The following is a 19,443-nucleotide window of genomic DNA, read 5'->3' on the forward strand; positions in this document are numbered from 1 at the left end:
TCCCTGGATCAACTTTACCTATAAATGTTAGTATCCAGTTATATTCTGTGTATCCAAGAAAGAATCCAGGACTTTTTTTAAAGCAATCCACTGAGCTGGCCAGAACCAAATCTTGAGGGAGTCTATTCCACATTTTCACAGCTCTCACTGTGAAGAACCCTTTCCGTGTTTGGAGATTAGATTTCTTTTCCTCCAGACGTAAAGAGTGCCCCCTTGTCCTCTGTGATTACCTCAGGGTGAATTGCTGTACACCAAGTTCACTATATGAACCACTGATGTATTTATACATGTTGATCATATCCCCCTTAATCTCCTCTTCTCAAGAGAGAATACATTCAGTTCCTCTAATCTTTCCTCATAGCTGAGCTCCTCCATGACTCTTATCAGTTTGGTTGCCCTTCTCTGTACTTTCTCCAGTTCCCCAATGTTCTTTTTGTGAATTGGTGCCCAAAACTGAACTGCATATTCCAGATGAGGCCTTACTAATGATTTGTACAGGGGTAAAATGATATCTCACTCTCTGGAGTCTATACCTCTTTTAATACAAGAGAGGATTTTGCTCGTTTTAGAAAACGCAGCTTGGCATTGCATGCCACTATTAAGCTTGTGATCTACCAGAACCCCCAGATCCTTCTCCACCATTGATTCCCCCAGTTGTACCCCCACCTAGTATGTATGATGCATGCATATTCTTAGCCCCCATGTGCATAACCTTACATTTATCAACATTAAACCTCATTTGCCACATAGTTGCCCAATTGAACGCTAGTACAAAAACACTCAAAACTAGCATCAAGAGCACTGGCATTTTTTTAAGCCAGTGAGCATGGAGCATAGGAGTCTGGAACGCCTCTATAATGACAACTTTAATAGAAGTTCCATAATTCCTGCTATGATGGACTTATATTAATAAAAAGTGATTTTAATAACATATAAGAAAGTTAAAAACAGTTAGAACACAACTATATCACCAAGTACAGGAGACTTAGACCTCTTAGGGGAAATATACCTCTGGAATATACCATATTTGCTTTCTGAAAAATCATATTTTCATACTTTTCATGAGTATTTTAGCAAAATCTTTTCTTAATGAAATATAATGTATATGTTTTTAGAAAATGTGGCATTTAGGGATTTGCTGCTGGAACATCATAAAATACTTCAACATCTATTCAGCACACCCTTCAAATTCTTGGAATGGTGTTAACTCTGCAAATGCCCTTTTCAGACGAGCAATATTGGCTGTATCTGCAGTTCCCATCTCTAAATCTAAATCTCAAATCTTTACAGAACTGATAAATCTTTAATGAGAGACAGTGACTCTGCTACTCTAGATAGGAGTACTCTGCAAGGTAATTACTCTACATGGGACCCAAAGACCACACAATCTTGTTTAGTACTTTTCACGTTGAATCCTGTTTATTTTAATGTTGCTTCTTTTTTGTACTTTTTTTTCTATGAATATTTTGTTTCTTTCACTAAAATGAAATTTAAAAACTCAATAAGCTGAATCTCTACATACTCTAACACCCCGTTCACATTTGGGTGCGACTTGGCATGCGATTTGCATGCCATGTGACTTGCAAATTGTATGCCAAGGTGCACCCTATTGTCCACTATTAGAGCGGCCATATCGGTGTGGTTCCGTCTTTGTCAGAGCTGCACCAATTTCTAAAGTAGTGCATGCACTACTTTTGTTGCAATTTGTATAAACATCTGTGTCTTATGTCTTGCAAATCGCACCTGAAATTGGCACGTCACCCAATTTTGAAATCGTGTGACTTCACTGTAAGTGGCTTTGATGTGACCGGGGGCCAAATCAGAAATGAAATAATATTTGCTTCTCTGAGGAGTAACATATCTTAAAACTCTGTTACATTCCTGTCTGGGCGTGGCGATGAGTGTCACAGACATTTCAATTCGTGTGTCTCCATCAAAACATATATAGGCTACCAATCATGTGTGAAGAGAGGTAATGGTCACTCTGCTGGTGCTTTGATAGTTGTCTCACAAGCTGGAAAATCTCTGTGCAGGGTGAGGCTAAGAGGGTATTATCATCACATGGCACCCAATACAATCACATAAATAAACAGAACTAATCCAGCACCAGTTATCTATTTAAAACAATTATTAGCATGTTTCTCCTTTCTCCTTTCCCCATTTATGACCCACAGTGCCGAAATAATGAAAAACATCAGCTGTGGAGTCTGTGCAATCTTGTTAGGACTTGCAGAGAGATTCAATAGGGACTCACATATTGGCACTGGAGTGTTGATATTCAGCTGTGACCCTCTGAGTAATAACTGAAATCAAACTTGTAGCGAACAGAGCTCCCGGGTAGAGGTATGTTTGCTATGTGATTTATGCTTAAGCTGTCATTAGCAGAGCTGCAGAGCTGCTAAGGTTAGAGGATCTCACTATTATATATCCATCTGTGTCTGTACACCGACACTTTGCAAAACGTTAGTCACATTAAAACTCAACAAAATTTCATGCAATTTCGCTCTTAAGGTCTTTTTGGTTTTTTAAACTGTGGCATGTTGACCCCCAAACTTCATGTCCTATACTTTTACATTATGGAAAGCTGGTTAACTAATACTCTAATTTCAATACCAAACTTGTGACAAAATAAAACCTTAAAGTGTATGTGAACTCTTACCTGGTAAAACAACCGATTCAGTTTGAAATAGAAATGAGTACAATATATATATATATATATAATACACTGCTCAAAAAAATTAAAGGAACACTTTTTAATCAGAGTATAGCATCAAGTCAAATAAACTCCTGGGATATTGATGTGGTCAGTAAAGTAGCAGAGGAGGTTAATCAGTTTCAGCTGCTTTGGTGTTAATGAAATTAACAGGTGCACTAAATGGGCAACAATGACACAACCCCCAAAACAGGAATGGTTTTACAGGCGGAGGCCACTGACATTTTTTTCCCCACTCATCTTTTCTGGCAATACCTGGACCCTACAGAAGTTGCACAGGCAGTCCAACTCCTCCAGGATGGCACATCTTTACGTTCCATTGCCAAAAGGACTGCTGTGTCTCCAAGCACAGTCTCAAGAGCATGGAGGAGATTACAGGAGACAGGCAGTTACTCTAGGAGACCTGGACAGGGCTGTAGAAGGTCCATAAACCATCAGCAGGACCGATATCTGCTATTTTATGCCAGGAGGTACAGGATGAGCACTGCCAGAGCCCTACAAAATTGCCTCCAGCAGGCCACTGGTGTGAAAGTCTGTGATCAATCAGAAACAGACTTTATGAGGGTGCCTGACATTCTCTAGTGGGCCCTGTGATCACTGCCCGGCACCACAGAGCTCTATTGGCACTTGCCATATAACACCAGAATTGGCAGGTCCACCACTGCTGCCCTATGCTTTTCACAGATGGGAGCAGGTTCACCATGAGCACATGTGACAGACATGAAAGGGTCTGGAGAAGCCGTGGATAATGTTATGCTGCCTGTAACATCGTTCAGCATGATGGTTTTGGTGGTGGGTCAGTGATGGTCTGGGGAAGCATATCCATGGAGGGACGCACAGACCTCTACAGGCTAGACAATGGCACCCTGACTGACATTAGGTATCAGGATGAAATCCTTGAACCCATTGTCAGACCCTATGCTTGTGCAGTGGGTCCTGGGTTCTCCTGGTGCATGACAATGCCTGGCCTCATGTGGTGAGAGTTTGCAGGCAGTTCCTGGAGGATGAAGGAAATTATATCACTGAATGGCCCCCACGCTCGCCTGACCTAAATCCAATAGAACACCTCTGGGATATCATGTTCCGATCCATCTGACGCCTCCAGGTTGTACCTCAGACTGTCCAGGAGCTCAGTGATGCCCTAGTCCAGATCTGGGAGGAAATTCCCCAGGACACCATCCATCATCTCATTAGGAACGTGCCCCGACATTGCCAGGCATGCATACAAGCACGTGGGGGCTATGCAAACTACTGAGTACCATTTTGAGTTCCTGCAACGAAATTTAAGCAAAATGGACTAGCCTGCTACATAATTTTTTCACTTTAACGGGGTGTCTTTGAATTCAGTCCTCTGTAGGTTGATCATTTTCATTTCCATCAAATGATGAGGCATCCTTATGTTCCTAACACATTACCCAGTCCATATCAGTATAGATATCCATCATGATATTTTTCCCCATTGAGATTTGATTTTCCTGTAATTTTTTTGAGCATTGTATATTAGTGATACACCGACATATTGGCCACCGAAAATTAAGGGCCAAAAATAGGGCTATCGGTGTTTTGCTGATCAAAAAAAGGTGCCGATAATGAAAATTGACTTCAATGCCAAATCGCATGCCATTGACTTCAATGAAAATTTGCATCCCATTGACTTCAATGGAAAATCATGTCCCATTAACTTCAATGAAAAATCACGTCCCATTGACTACAATGTAAAAATGCCCCCTATTGACTTCAATGCAAAATCATGTCCTAGTGACTTCACTGCAAAATTACATCCCATTAACCTTAATGGAAAAAACACCCCCTATTGACTTCAATACAAAATCATGTCCCATTGACTTCAATGCAAAATTGCCTCTAATTAAGTTTTTTAATTTTATATATATTTCATTTTATTTTTTGTACAATTTTTGTTTGTTACTTTCAGTAAGAGTTATTTTACATTACTGAATTAAATTTTTTTAATTCATATTCATTTAAATTCATGTTATTAATTATAAGGTAGAATATTTTTATTGTAAATAAATTATATATAAAAAATATATTTTTAAAAAATATTTCATCAAAAGATCATAGCAGCTATACTTCATTTTGGACCATAGGATAAACTTAAAGTTAAACCCCAAAATTTTATATATTGCAGCTTGCCAATCATTAGATCAGGTGGCTGCATTTGTTTCTTTTTTTCCTTCTCTTTTCACCTGGTGATCTGGCCAGTAACAGAATTCCTGTATTAAGCAGGGTATACATACTAAGTTTTTAATTTTTTTTGTTCAACCAGCGGGTTGAACAAAAAAAAATACGAGCAATGCTGATGTGGGGATCACTCCCGCTGTGACTTTGCATTTTGACAGCAGGGGCTCCCCCCATCAGGATATACTGCTGAGCGCTGCAGCCATTGGCTGCACCTACTGATGGTTTGCTGGTTTTCCAGCATAACTATTCGACAGGAGCCGGTCATTATTCCTGATGAACCGGCCGATTTTCAGTACATGTAAACCCATGTATACCATGTATCTCAACACTCCTAACTGCTACATTTGCAGGAGAGCTTGCTCTGTTGAGAAACAACTGACTTACTGGCTGGATCACCAGAAAGAAAGCCTAAAAAGTAAACAAATTAAGCCATCATATCTAAGAATTGGTAAGCCGCAATATAATAAATGTTTGCTTTTGGGTGTATTACTGCCTTACACTGCAGCTGCAAAAAGTAACTAGCTGTTACTTTGTATCCTACTTGAGAAGCAATATAGAATAGAACTGTGCTGTAACCATTTGTTTTGAATTTATATATAATGGAAGTAAATATGTAGGGGGGTCCTCAGATTGCGCTTCAACATGTAAACCGCAAAGTGGTAAGAATGCTGATTCTCTTGACTGTACATATATAAAGAAGCATGGTTAAATAAAACCCAAGTATACCTGAGCACAGTATACTATTATTGTACTGTGCCACAAGCGAGACACGTACATCAATTAGCCCAATTATTTAGAAATTCAATTCTTTAATTACATATGCCTTTTGGCCTACCTTACAAAAGAACTTCATAAAGCCTGAGACTATGTAGCAACCAGCAGCTTCTAAAACAATACACTTTGGTCAGGAGTACTGTATAAAGTACTTCTTTGATTTTTATACTTTAGTATAAAATAAAGCATTAAGAGTGTAGTGGTCAGGAGTATGAAATGTACAACAAAGTGTGTATAGTACAGGGCTCACGAGTACGCAATGCAGGAGTGCAGGGCTCAGAACTGTGTATCACCCCCGCTCAATTCTTACTCCACCATTCCACGCTTCCATTTAGGACGTACCGCAAATCACTCGCCATGTACATGGTCAACGTGGCAAAACAGTGTATCCCAGTGCACTGGCGCTCAACACATGTTCCCACTATTCGAGAATGGTTTGCTAGGATCAACAAAATAGAGGAAATGGAGGAATTGATTTCTGCAGCAAAAGAACATCCCGAGAGATTCAGGAAGACTTGCGCTTGTTGGAGCCTTTCAAATCCACCACTACCTATCGCCTATTAATACATGCTCAGCCTATACTCCGTGACTGAATGGTTAGACACACTGTTGTACTAGAGAATGCCCTGTCCACAGTAGACACATTTGGTGCACATTTGGATGGACTGAGACTTCACAACGTAACCTGCATTTCGGCTTCTGGACCCACGCGTTGCCCCTTTGATTCATCTTCCACGTATTGCATCTTAATCCATATGACTATATTTTTGGCTTGCACAAAATGATGTGCACTATTTTATCCAAAACTATTCACTTTAACGTCCCCGTTACTACCTACCCATTCTCCTCCCCCCCCCCCCTCCTTTTTTTCTGTCTCTTTTACCCCTCCCCCCCCCACTACCTCACTCTATATCTTTATCTTCTTCTCTAACTATTCTCCTTTCTGACTTTTCTTTCTCTCACACCTTTTACACGCCTTCATTGTTCATATATTCTATACAAATATTGCATTTAATCGCCCATATACGCGTGACTGATTTCACATGGCTCACACATCCCTGCAATAGATGAATATATCATATCATATAAATTATCCTGTGCTAGCACTACCCAACACATCACACCCCCTTAACTTAAGGGCTCACAAATACATAGCTCGTTAAGCAATATACCCACTTCCATTTATCTGTTATGCTCTTGGTATATACTGGTTTGCTATATACATGTGCAATAAGGATATATTTCATACCGATGTGTATTCTGGTTTAAACCCATGGCCCGTCTGCGTAACGGGATGCTATATGTTGTGTCTATGTTTGGACTGTGATCCGTTTTGGTATGTACACTGTATACCCTGCTTTTCTTCTAATAAAAATATTTTTGGAAAAAAGAACTGTGTATCACACAGGGTTCAGGACTCAAGAGTGAGTATCACACAGGGTGCAAGACTCAAGAGTGAGTATCACACAGGGTGCAAGACTCAAGAGTGGGTATCACACAGGGTGCAGGACTCAAGAGTGGGTATCACACAAGGTGCAGGACTCAAGAGTGGGTATCACACAGGGTGCATGGCTCAAGAGGGCATAACACACAGGGTGTGGAACTCAGAAGTGTGAAAAGTACAGGGTGCAGGGCTGAGGAGTACATGTCACACACACCAGTTTACAACCAAAAATGACCTTCCTCCAAAGCCTTGTAGTGCAGTGCTCTCCTTCCAATCCCCTCCCCCAGTACAGAGCTCCCCCCTCCCTCAATTAAAGAGTTCTTCCACCAAATTCCATCCAACACCCCCCCTCTTTCCCCATATTTCCCTCACTCCCCCAATACAGAGCTCTCCCCCCAGAATTCCCCTAAACATCTCAAGTACAGAGCTCTCACCCTAAATTCCCCCCAGACCCTCAGTACAGAGATCTCCCCAAACCCCCTCCAAATACAGAGCTCTCCCCCAAATTTCCCCCCATACCTCCCTAGTACAGATCTCTCCTCCGATTCCTATAATTCCCCACTTCCCACAGAGAAGCAGAGAGAAAGCCTGCTGCAAGGGCAGCTAGAACTCACAGCAGCAGAATGGAAAGTGCTGGATGACGGTGAGGGCTGCAGGAGGAGGCTGGCCTGACTGTGTAAACCACCCACCGCTCCTTAGATGGGCTGCAGGAGGAGGCTGGCCTGACTGTGTAAACCACCCACCGCTCCTTAGATGGGCTGCAGGAGGAGGCTGGCCTGACTGTGTAAACCACCCACCGCTCCTTAGATGGGCTGCAGGAGGAGGCTGGCCTGACTGTGTAAACCACCCACCGCTCCTTAGATGGGCTGCAGGAGGAGGCTGGCCTGACTGTGTAAACCACCCACCGCTCCTTAGATGGGCTGCAGGAGGAGGCTGGCCTGACTGTGTAAACCACCCACCGCTCCTTAGATGGGCTGCAGGAGGAGGCTGGCCTGACTGTGTAAACCACCCACCGCTCCTTAGATGGGCTGCAGGAGGAGGCTGGCCTGACTGTGTAAACCACCCACCCCTCCTTAGATGGGCTGCAGGAGGAGGCTGGCCTGACTTTGTAAACCACCCACCCCTCCTTAGATGGGCTGCAGGAGGAGGCTGGCCTGACTGTGTAAACCACCCACCCCTCCTTAGATGGGTTGCAGGAGGAGGCTGGCCTGACTGTGTAAACCACCCACCCCTCCTTAGATGGGCTGCAGGAGGAGGCTGGCCTGACTGTGTAAACCACCCACTCCTCCTTAGATGGGCTGCAGGAGGAGGCTGGCCTGACTGTGTAAACCACCCACTCCTCCTTAGATGGGCTGCAGGAGGAGGCTGGCCTGACTGTGTAAACCACCCACCCCTCCTTAGATGGGCTGCAGGAGGAGGCTGGCCTGACTGTGTAAACCACCCACCCCTCCTTTGATGGTATAAGGATGGTGCAGTGCAGAGAGGGTTTTGTGTGAGTCTCACACAGTCATTTGTAAACACAGAAGTTGGTCCAGGCAGTGAGTAGTGCAGAAAACTTCCTCTGCCAGCTTCTGTGTTTCCCAGTGGTGAGCATAGGACCAGTGCAGCGGTACTCTGTACCACTGTGTTCTGGACACAAACAAGCTCTGCAAATATTTCACTGCTCATGAACAGTAACATAAAATCAGCCCAAATAAATCGGAGATTTCAGTTTTTGGTAGATTACAGCAATTTGAATCACTTATTGTTCAGGGACACCTGCAGGAAAATGTCCCTGCTGTAGCTCCTTGAAAGGTATCTTCCCACCAAAACTGAAAATGACACCTTGAGATGCATATAGGGAGCCCAGCCTACCTGTTCAATACAGTAATGTTCCCTCCAGCCAATGCTTTAGTGGAAATATTCACTCCAGTCACTTTTGTCAGTAATAGGGCTATCTGAGAACCAGTGCTTGTGATGCAGACAGGCAGTTCTCAAACATACTTATTACAGGTCCCATAGATGGGGCAGCACATTCTTCCTGAAGTACACTCCCAGTGAACCCGTGATGAGCTGTGCAAAATCTGGCTACATTGGATAACAGAGAACTTAGATTAAGGTACATTTCCAAAGTTTACAACAGCTGCTACATAACCTGGATAGCATTAGAAGCTCACAAACGTGTTGTCTAAAATTGCTCTTCAAATGAAAAATCCAGCAGCAAATATAAAACCTTGTAATGGCTAGTAGGCAAACCTAAGAACCCAAGCCAAAAGGACCTGAAAACTAAATCAGTCTGGTGGGCAACTGAGCTTCCCAGCATTGACCAAACGCTAAAATGTTGATTTTACAGTATATACAACATGGTATATTTTTGTAAGATCTTTGGATAATTATCTGCCAATAAGATTCTTAAATCCTTTTATTAGATACTAAACAGACTGTATTAACCATAAGGCCAATAGATCTATAGGGTCCCATTTTAATAAAGTAAGACATTCAATATGTTGGGGGGAAGTGCAGTGAACCTCATAAAGAGTAGAGTGAGGTTGCATTCACACCTGAGCAAAGCAATTATCAGGCATTTTTATTTAAGCATTTTTACATGTGTGTACAAACATTTTGTAATTGTATTTTAAGCCTTTCGCATGTGTGTTTAAGCTTCAGGCATTTTTGTTTTAGCCAACGGAAAGCACTAGGGGGAAGAGACCTTTTTTTTCAGGCTAAATAATGCCTGAAATACACAAGAAACAAATGCTGTGAACTGCGTTCAGGCATTCCTGTTAAAGTCTATGGGGCCATAAATGCCCAAATCTGCATCAAAAGTAGATCATGTAGCTTTTGAAGCATCAGGTTTTAAGCTACAGGCAACTGGGTGCTCATATGTGAACAGACACCATTGAAATACACAGGATTTACTACAAAATGCTCAGGTATGAATGGTTCCTGAGGAGTAGTAAACTTCCAGTTTATGCTAAGATCATGTCAAAATCGAGGCCTGAGTTACTAAAGTATGACATGCAGTAAACTGATATCAAACAGGGTAAGACTTAATAATGTGGAAAGCAAACTGAAATGAGTCATCAAATCATGAGCAGGGGAATAAAAAAATACAAAGTTTTCACATTCCCCTGCCAATGATTGGATGTTTGAAACGAACACTTCAGCTCTCATTAGTTCGCTGTACTCCCGTTAGTAAATCAGGCCCACAATCTTGCAACACTACACTCCCCGGAGCCCCTTGCAACCCACAGGTATTTCAGACAAACTAACCCTTCTGGCAAAAGCCTGTCCACGCCTGATCCTCAAGATGAAATTTATAATTCAAAAGTGCGGTATCTTTTTTCAGTTAGTAAACGGATTGAAAGAAAAAGCAATCTTATTTTGCCATTCAGTACATAAAAAATGAATTATTGTTCAAATGTATTTACTGTTGCCTAAAAATTTATCAAACGCAATATTCAGCGTATCTAAATTTCACCATTCGGCCTGCATTATGCAGACAACATAAGAACATTCAAAGCATGTATAGCAATAACAAAGGAACAAAGTATGTTTTTGCCCAGAAGCTACATCTATTATCCAGTATCTTTTTTTTCTCTCTTGCTAAAATATGTTCTTCTTTGGAGATCAAGCACAAGGGTACAACTTCAGTCAAGTTTCTCTCTGCTTCGCTGACTGCCTGTGTATGTGACTAGGATCTGAGTGTGTTATTCTGGGTTTAGGTAGGGATTACATTAGAGTTTAGCGACAATAAGATCACAAGGTGGCTGGACTTGACAGGAAAAGAAGCACATTGCTTTTTAAACTGATGACACAAAAGATAATTGTCAGTTTAAGGTTTTGGGGGTTTTTTCATCTTCTTGAAGGCTAGCTTGTTTGCCTGATGTGAATGCCCACTTCTTTTTTAGATACTTGCAATGGTGATGCCACTAAAGCTCATCGGAAAGTCGAATTCAGCAACTGATGCTAAGAATTGTCTTTGTTGATCCAAATAGGTTTAGCTTTACAATGGAGATATCAGTCAAAGAATGAAAAGATTATTTCACCTTTTCAGAAAAAAAATCCGTCCCCGCTGTACCTTACTTGTGGACAGTGAGCTGGCAGTGCCAATGCAGCTGGTGCAGCAGTCTGAAGATTTGAAATCTCCTGCGTTTCTGGGAGGGATCAGAGCGATGCTCTGTGCTGGTGCTGACCACACTTAATTGCTAGCGCTGCAGAAAGAAGAGGGAAAAGAACTGGGATTTCAATTCCCTGTACTGCTACAACAGCTACATGAGTACTGACAGCTCATCATCCACGGAGGTAAGTACAGCGGGGACCAGGGGGGTACGAAGGGTGTACATCATAAGTTCATCTTTTAATTTTTTCTAAAAAAAGTGAACTTACACTTTAAAGTTTAAATATGACTGGTCACTCTAGGACAATGCAGACAGAATTTCGTACAGTGATACATGAACTTATTTGTTATATCACATCAAGGGAAGACGTAAGAAGCTCAACTGTGACAGCATAGCTAATCTCTTACTCCTACCCTTTTCTAGGTAACAAAGAGCAGGTGTGGGTTCAGTTGCACTAGATTCCAAAGGCTAGCTTTGCTATAATATATTAGGGTTCCCGACCTTGTAATGACGTTGACTTACTAAGGGCAAATAGGCAGTTCACTTTACAAGGAGGTTATCCCCAGGGCTTAGTGTATATGGAGAAATTTCATTTTGCAAAGAATACCCAATCACATGCAAAGAAAATTAAAAAAAAATGAATTTTTGCTTAGCTATGATTGGATGATGGATATCAGCAGAGCTTCACTTCAAATCACCAAGATCTGGTGAAAATTATCTTACAGTGCAACTAACCCTGTAAAGTGAACGGTTTACTACCTTTAGGAAATCAACCCCAATGCCCAAAAGGCCATTAAGTGGTGTGTCAGGTGAGATATGCAAAGCATGAAACAAAAAGAGTGGCAGACTGATAGCGCCAACCTTGGTCAACCCCTTTTCCTATAATACACTCGCCCTTTACTCCCCCCCCCCCTTTTCACTTTCTGCCTTTCCCACTTTATCTTCCTTATTTGTCATTACTGCACAGATCTAAGCAAAGCAACCTCATAAATATCTCTATGGTCTTACAACTACTTTATTTTGGACCTTGTCCTCACCTGAAGTGCAGCCACTGACCATGGCCACTTAGATTAGCTTCCTTATTGTTTTACTAATTGCACTTTATGTTACTTGGTCTAATCATCTGAATGATACCCATGACACTCGTTTCCTTATTGTATAGCTGACAATGGTTTGCAAATGGTATACCATACCACCCTCCGTACTCTGTCTTTTTCTCTTTGATAAATTTCAATAAAATGTATTGCCTAAAAAAAAGAGTGGCAGATCATGGTAAAGTCCAAATAAGAGACAAAATGAACCTTACCAGGCCATTGTGTTTTGAGGGTTGTAGGGAACCCTCTTCATCATGGCTTCAAAATTTCAGTAGATAGAGATACTTGGACCATAAAGTACTTTCCAGTTGCTAAAGTGATCCCTCCACAAAGCTATGATCAAATATGAGTTTTTTACAGTCTGAAAAATTCTATCTTGTGAAAGTTTGAAAATCAATCATCAATCAGATATCTTTACAGCCTTAGTATTCCTATCTTCTGAAAGTACAAAGTGTTGGCATGTTAATGGATTTTTTTATCAATAAACATACTTTATTACTTAGAATTTGCAGTTGGTTTGGCATTCTCTTTGTTCAATATTTTGTACATCTCACCTTTCTAGGCAGCAGTCACGGTTAACTGAGGTTGGAGAGCATTTGGGGAGTTAATATCAGACTCATCAAGGGCAGAACAGAAGACTCTGGCAATGACAACTCCCTACTGGAGTTCTATACAGATAAAAATAACCAGTTAATACATCAGCTTGTGTGTGTTCATCCAGAACTACGCATCAATTGAGGTAGTCACCTAAGGCCTTAATCCGAACAAGACCCCTTTGTTGTGCTTCTGAAACACTTTTGTAGGTAGAGGCCTCCAGAGGCTGCCCTACATTTCATACTCTCCTGCCAACTGACCAGGTTGTATTTGCTTTTCAGGTTCAGTTGCTGTACAAATAACTCTCCCACTGCCACTTTACCATCCTCTAATACTTTACAGCCTAATTAATATGGCAGTACAAAGGGCATTGAAGATTAACAAAATGCAATAATCCATAGAAACCTAATAGATTTTAGTTTACAGAAGCCAAGGTATGTACAGTTATGGCGCATTACTTTATTAACCAGTTGTTAGGTGTCAAAACATTAAAAAAAAACTACACAGCATCAACATAATTGTTAAATTAAACAAAGCAAGGAGTATTGGTGTGCAAAATTCATTAACCTACTGCAACCACAGTTCAGATTACTGAAGTCGTTTTAAAACCTCTTATTGGTTGCTTGGTTTTTCTCTTTGTACTTTAATCTTAGGGCATTTCATTATTATTATTATTATTATTATTATTTTAAAACCACTTGCTTCTTTTGCAATACAGGCAGGTCACATAACTGATTCTCTGTCAAAAAAGTGCAACCATTAATGCTAGACAGAACACAACACATCATAATCACGTCCTTGTAAAATAAACATCTGTTTTACAATGTGCCTTAAACAGAAAATTAAAAACTTGAACACATTAAGAAGCATCATAAAAAATATGATATTTTCTCTTCAATGACATGTTTATGGATTGATGTGCTGCAATCTACATTAACCAGTCTGATTTCAGAAGCACAATATTAATTCTAATAAAATCTGACTTTTGATTGGTTGCTATAGATTACTGCACATCACTGCCTTCTTATGAAATAAAGCCTCTATTATGCCTTTTTTCCCAAAGTCAAGTATGCAAAATCTGTATTCAGATCCTCTAACTGGCTGAGATGTCACATCAGCCTGTACTGCTCATAAAAGGACCTGTCTCAACACGAAAATAGCAGAACCATACAGACGTTTGCTGAGGTTGGAGGAGACTGATAAGGTCAAAAACACACTGTATCCTTAGAACGTTGCCTCCGGTTATGTAAGAAATAGGATTTTATAGCTTAAATAGTATAGCAAACTGCAGCTCTATAGCTATACAATGAAGTGGATGTATTACTTATATAGGCTATATTGTACCATTTTTTTAGAACAACCAAAGAGCACCCAACCAAAGCTACAGCATGGATTAAAGAAATGTCAGCTCAACTCTCCAAAATCTTAAAACATATCATACTTTAATCCAAAATTAAAAAAAATAAAGGAAACAGCACCATAACTCACAATAGACTGCACACCATCTCACCGTGACTTTATATCAGCTTGTCTTGAATTGTTGTTGGCTTATAATTTGGCAGGAGAAATAAACATATTCATAAATGGACAGTTGCTTATAGGTGATGTTAGTGAAAAGTGACAGAAAAGTTAAAATGCTACAGTTCAATAAAAAATAAGCCAAGTCATCCTAAAAAAAAAACAAAAACAAAAATAAATAAGAAGAAAGTGTATTTGCAATCTTTATACCTCACATTCCCTGGAACCTGATTTGGTATATGTGCAGGAACCAGTAGTGCTTATGGATTCACAAGTCTCTCTGCTTGTTGCAGGCTTGTAGTCTACATAAAATTCCTGTGGCGTTAGGCTAATCTGTGTTAGGGATGATCTTTTTGTTTGGCTGTGATTTTTCATAAGAGTAGCCTGCTGCAGATGCCTAACACCTGCGGGAGACCGTCTCCATGACACGTAGATTACTAAGGAGATCACTAACACAGACAGGAACAGCGCTATAGTCCCCGCTATGATTTTATGTAAAGAAACACTATCTGCATCCCCGCTGGTCTCATAGCCAGGTCCTGTCACTCCGACAGTTGGAGGCATCGAGTGGTTACTTTCATGCTTAGTTCTCATTATTTTGTGTTTTGCAGTTGTATTCCGACCAGTGGTTTTCAACTCCCTGCTCTCTGTAACATTTTTGCTGCAAACATTGTAGTTTTTCACTGCCTGCATGACATTGATCCCCTGCAGGTCCTTAGGGCTGGCACAAAGGATTGTGTTGTCCCGCAGGCCTTTAAAATTTTTAAGCCAGTTGACCAAAGAACAAATATTTCGGCTACATTCCCAGATATTGCCAGCAAGACCTACGTCAGTAAGAGACCCCCAGCTGTCCAGGATCTCCTGGCCTATGAAGGTCAGTTTGTTGGAATCCAGGTTGAGTCGCTGTAAATTGGGAACACATTGAAAGACGCTTGGGCCACTGAAAGCCTCTATTTCGTTACCAGATAAATCAAGCCTCTGTAATGAAGTCCAGGTCCAAGACATGGTTTGACCTATGAAGCTGATCCTGTTCCATTGTAAGTACAGGTTCTGTAGGCTTACTAGCCTGGGGAAAAGGGCCAGGTTAAGTTTGGAAAAATGGTTGTGCTCTAAGTGAAGTTCCTTCAATCTGATCATACCTGTAAAAACATTTCTGGCCAAACTTCGGATTCGGTTATACCCCAGATCCAAAAGTTCCATATTTCTGCAGTCCTGGAATATCCGAACTGGAATGTTTCGCAGTAAATTCGACCTCAAGTGTAAGCTCTGCAGTTTCCTCAAACCCTTAAACTGGCCAGGTCCCAATTTCTGGATAGTGTTGTAGGAAAGATCTAGGTTTCTCAGGTTAGTGACTGGTCTGAAAGTGTTGTTTAGCAGATGGGAAATCCTGTTAGAACTCAGAACAAGCTCCTTTAATCTACGGATCCCATTGAATGCATTTTCATCAATACTGCTAATATGGTTATGGTCTATGTACAGCCAAGTGAGCTGATTAAGACCTTTAAATTGATTATATTTCAGTAAGTGGAGGCTGTTATACCGGAGAGACAACCCGACACATCCAGGAGATATTGATGAAGGGATTTCCTGCAGCTTCTGAGACTCGCAATAAAACATTTTTCCATCACATCTACATCCTGTAGGGCACCCACGTTCAGCAGAGGAGAGCATTGCCATGTAAACCAGCAGGGCTATAGGCAGGAATATAGCAGATCCTCTTAATAACCGATAAGGGTTGAAACCTACAAGTGAAAGCCTGAAAGTGATTTTCTGAATGATAGAGTATAGAATATAGACACAATATGAAACAACATCACATATGCTGCTCTCCAGTCTTATCATGGGTGGCAAAACACCATGCCCAATTTGTGCTATCCTGCATTCAAATGAACAGAACTGCATATTGGTGTACTACATAAAAATATAGATAGGAAAATAAAGTGATAGAAGATAGAGGAGAGAGAGCAGGCTGAGAGAGATAGATAGATAGATAGATAGGTAAATAGATAATACTGGATAGATAGATAGATAGATAGATAGATAGATAGATAGATAGATAGATATTTGGACAGGCAGATAGATCCATAGTAGATAGATAATGGATAGATAGATAGATAGATAGATAGATAGAGAGAGAGAGAGAGAGAGAGAGAGAGAGAGAGAGAGAGAGAGAGAGAGAGAGAGAGATCCATAGCAGATACTGGACAGATAGAATAGACACAGATATATAAACCGATTTGTTTTTTTTGAATAGTTTATCTAAACATGCAGACACATCTATTTACAAATATGTACTATCCAGAAATGTGAGTGTGAGTTTTTCTTACTATCCCATAAATAATGTGCTGGACAGTATAGAAGTGTGCAGTATGGATGTGATGGGCAGTATAGAAGTGTGCAGTATGGGTGTGCTGGGCAGTATAGAAGTGTGCAGTATGGATAATGGATGTGCTGGGCAGTATAGAAGTGTGCAGTATGGATGATGGATGTGCTGGGCAATATAGACATGTGCAGTATGGATGATGGATGTCCTGGGCAGTATAGAAGTGTGCAGTATGGATGATGGATGTGCTGGGCAATATAGACATGTGCAGTATGGATGATGGATGTCCTGGGCAGTATAGAAGTGTGCAGTATGGATGATGGATGTGCTGGGCAGTATAGAAGTGTGCAGTATGGATGATGGATGTGCTGGGCAATATAGACATGTGCAGTATGGATGATGGATGTCCTGGGCAGTATAGAAGTGTTCAGTATGGATAATGGATGTGCTGGGCAGTATAGAAGTGTGCAGTATGGATAATGGATGTGCTGGGCAGTATAGAAGTGTGCAGTATGGATAATGGATGTGCTGGGCAGTATAGAAGTGTGCAGTATGGATAATGGATGTGCTGGGCAGTATAGACGTGTGCAGTATGGATGATGGATGTGCTGGGCAGTATAGAAGTGTGCAGTATAGATGTGCTGGGCAGTATAGAAGTGTGCAGTATGGGTGTGCTGGGCAGTATAGAAGTGTGCAGTATGGATGTGCTGGGCAGTATAGAAGTGTGCAGCATGGATAATGGATGTACTGGGCAGTATAGAAGTGTGCAGTATGGATGTGCTGGGCAGTATAGAAGTGTGCAGTATGGATGGTGGATGTGCTGGGCAGTATAGAAGTGTGCAGTATGGATGTGCTGGGCAGTATAGAAGTGTGCAGTATGGATGGTGGATGTGCTGGGCAGTATAGAAGTGTGCAGTATGGATGGTGGATGTGCTGGGCAGTATAGAAGTGTGCAGTATGGATGTGCTGGGCAGTATAGAAGTGCAGAGTATGGATGGTGGATGTCCTGGGCAGTATAGAAGTGTGCAGTATGGATGATGGATGTGCTGGGCAGTATAGAAGTGTGCAGTATGGGTGTGCTGGGCATTATAGAAGTGTGCAGTATGGGTGTGCTGGGCAGTATAGAAGTGTGCAGTATGGATGATGGATGTGCTGGGCAGTATAGAAGTGTGCAGTATGGATGGTGGATGTGCTGGGCAGTATAGAAGTGTGCAGTATGGATGGTGGATGTGCTGGGCAGTATAGATGTGCTGGGCTGTATAGAAGTGTAGAGTATGGATGATCGATGTGCTGGGCAGTATAGATGTGCTGGGCTGTATAGAAGTGTAGAGTATGGATGATGGATGTGCTGGGCAGTATAGATGTGCTGGGCAGTATAGAAGTGTAGAGTATGGATGGTGGATGTGCTGGTCAGTATAGAAGTGTAGAGAATGGATGGTGGATGTGCTGGTCAGTATAGAAGTGTACAGAATGTATCTGGTGGTCAGTATAGAAGTGTAGAGAATGGATGGCGGATGTGCTGGTCAGTATAGAAGTGTAGAGAATGGATGGGGGATGTGCTGGTCAGTATAGAAGTGTAGAGAATGTATCTGCTGGTCAGTATAGAAGTGTAGAGAATGGATGGTGGATGTGCTGGTCAGTATAGAAGTGTAGAGAATGGATGGTGGATGTGCTGGTCAGTATAGAAGTGTAGAGAATGTATCTGCTGGTCAGTATAGAAGTGTAGAGAATGTATCTGCTGGTCAGTATAGAAGTGTAGAGAATAGATGGTGGATGTGCTGGTCAGTATAGAAGTGTAGAGAATGGATGGTGGATGTGCTGGTCAGTATAGAAGTGTAGAGAATGTATCTGCTGGTCAGTATAGAAGTGTAGAGAATGTATCTGCTGGTCAGTATAGAAGTGTAGAGTATGGATGTGCCATGCTGGTACCTGGTGACATGTAAGCTCATCCAGCAATACACGTACCCATTCTTCGTTCATTGGAGAGCTGATCCTCAGGTTAGTTATAGCCTCCTATGGGGCCACAGGCACTTCGCCTCTTGCAGCTGCATTGTGGTGAGTCAGGGCTGCCTCCAGACATCCAGTGACTTTTCTCTTGCCTGGGAGAGGGGAGCACTTTGCAGCATCATTATTTGGCTGATCCCCCAACACTTGCTGGAGCCCTCCCCAGGGGGTCAGTCCATCAGCCTCTCCTGTAGATCCCCATGGACAAGATCCCTTCTGAAGTGTCCTGGCTTTTCTTTTTCTGTAATTCACTAATCAATCCGATGGAGCCAGCGTCTCTGTCCAGCAGGATCCAGCATCTCCGCACAGTTGTGCTCCCCCGGTGTCTGGGCTGTGGATGTGCTCCTCTCCTCTGCTCTCCCCTCCTCTGCTCTCCTCTCCCCTCCCCTGCTCTCCCCTCCTCTCCTCTCCTCTCTGTAAGTGTGAGCTGATTAGCCTATTACATTGGGATTGTGCTCTGCGTGCCTTCTGTTCTGCCGCGGGAGAGCGCCCCCTGATGGGAGATGGCGTTATTATTATGCATGGCTGTATGCATGCCTCTGCGATGGCTTCATGTACTGCATATCATTCCTTCGCCTTGGAATCATTCAAATGTATGTAAAACAAATCAAACGACGAGCACTCCAGCTTCCAGAATAAACTCCATTAAGCGTGATTAAAATGCAGCACTTTAATGT

At 41.7% G+C, this 19,443-nt stretch overlaps 1 protein-coding gene across 8 annotated transcripts in view; it reads right to left on the reverse strand.

The window, feature by feature from the left end:
* Positions 1-19,137, reverse strand: part of LRRTM3 (leucine rich repeat transmembrane neuronal 3) — a 120,886-nt gene extending 101,749 nt beyond the window's left edge. For 3 of the 8 annotated variants that reach the window (XM_089687773.1, XM_089687775.1, XM_089687776.1), the window contains exons 1-2: positions 18,692-19,137; positions 14,650-16,181 (exon numbers count right to left, since the gene is read on the reverse strand). In XM_089687773.1, the coding sequence (XP_089543899.1) occupies positions 14,650-16,181; positions 18,692-18,701 (1,542 nt within the window). In that variant the 5' untranslated portion in view covers positions 18,702-19,137. Of the gene's footprint in view, positions 1-14,344; positions 16,182-18,691 lie in introns of those variants that run through there. The other 5 variants (XR_016314366.1, XR_016314367.1, XR_016314365.1 and 2 more) reach the window with 4 other exon arrangements.
* Between the last annotated feature and the right edge of the window lie 306 nt (positions 19,138-19,443).

This window comes from Staurois parvus, unplaced genomic scaffold (genome assembly GCF_062004578.1).
Source record: "Staurois parvus isolate SC_StPar_1 unplaced genomic scaffold, SC_StPar_1.0 ptg000437l, whole genome shotgun sequence".
Classification (NCBI taxonomy): domain Eukaryota; kingdom Metazoa; phylum Chordata; class Amphibia; order Anura; family Ranidae; genus Staurois; species Staurois parvus.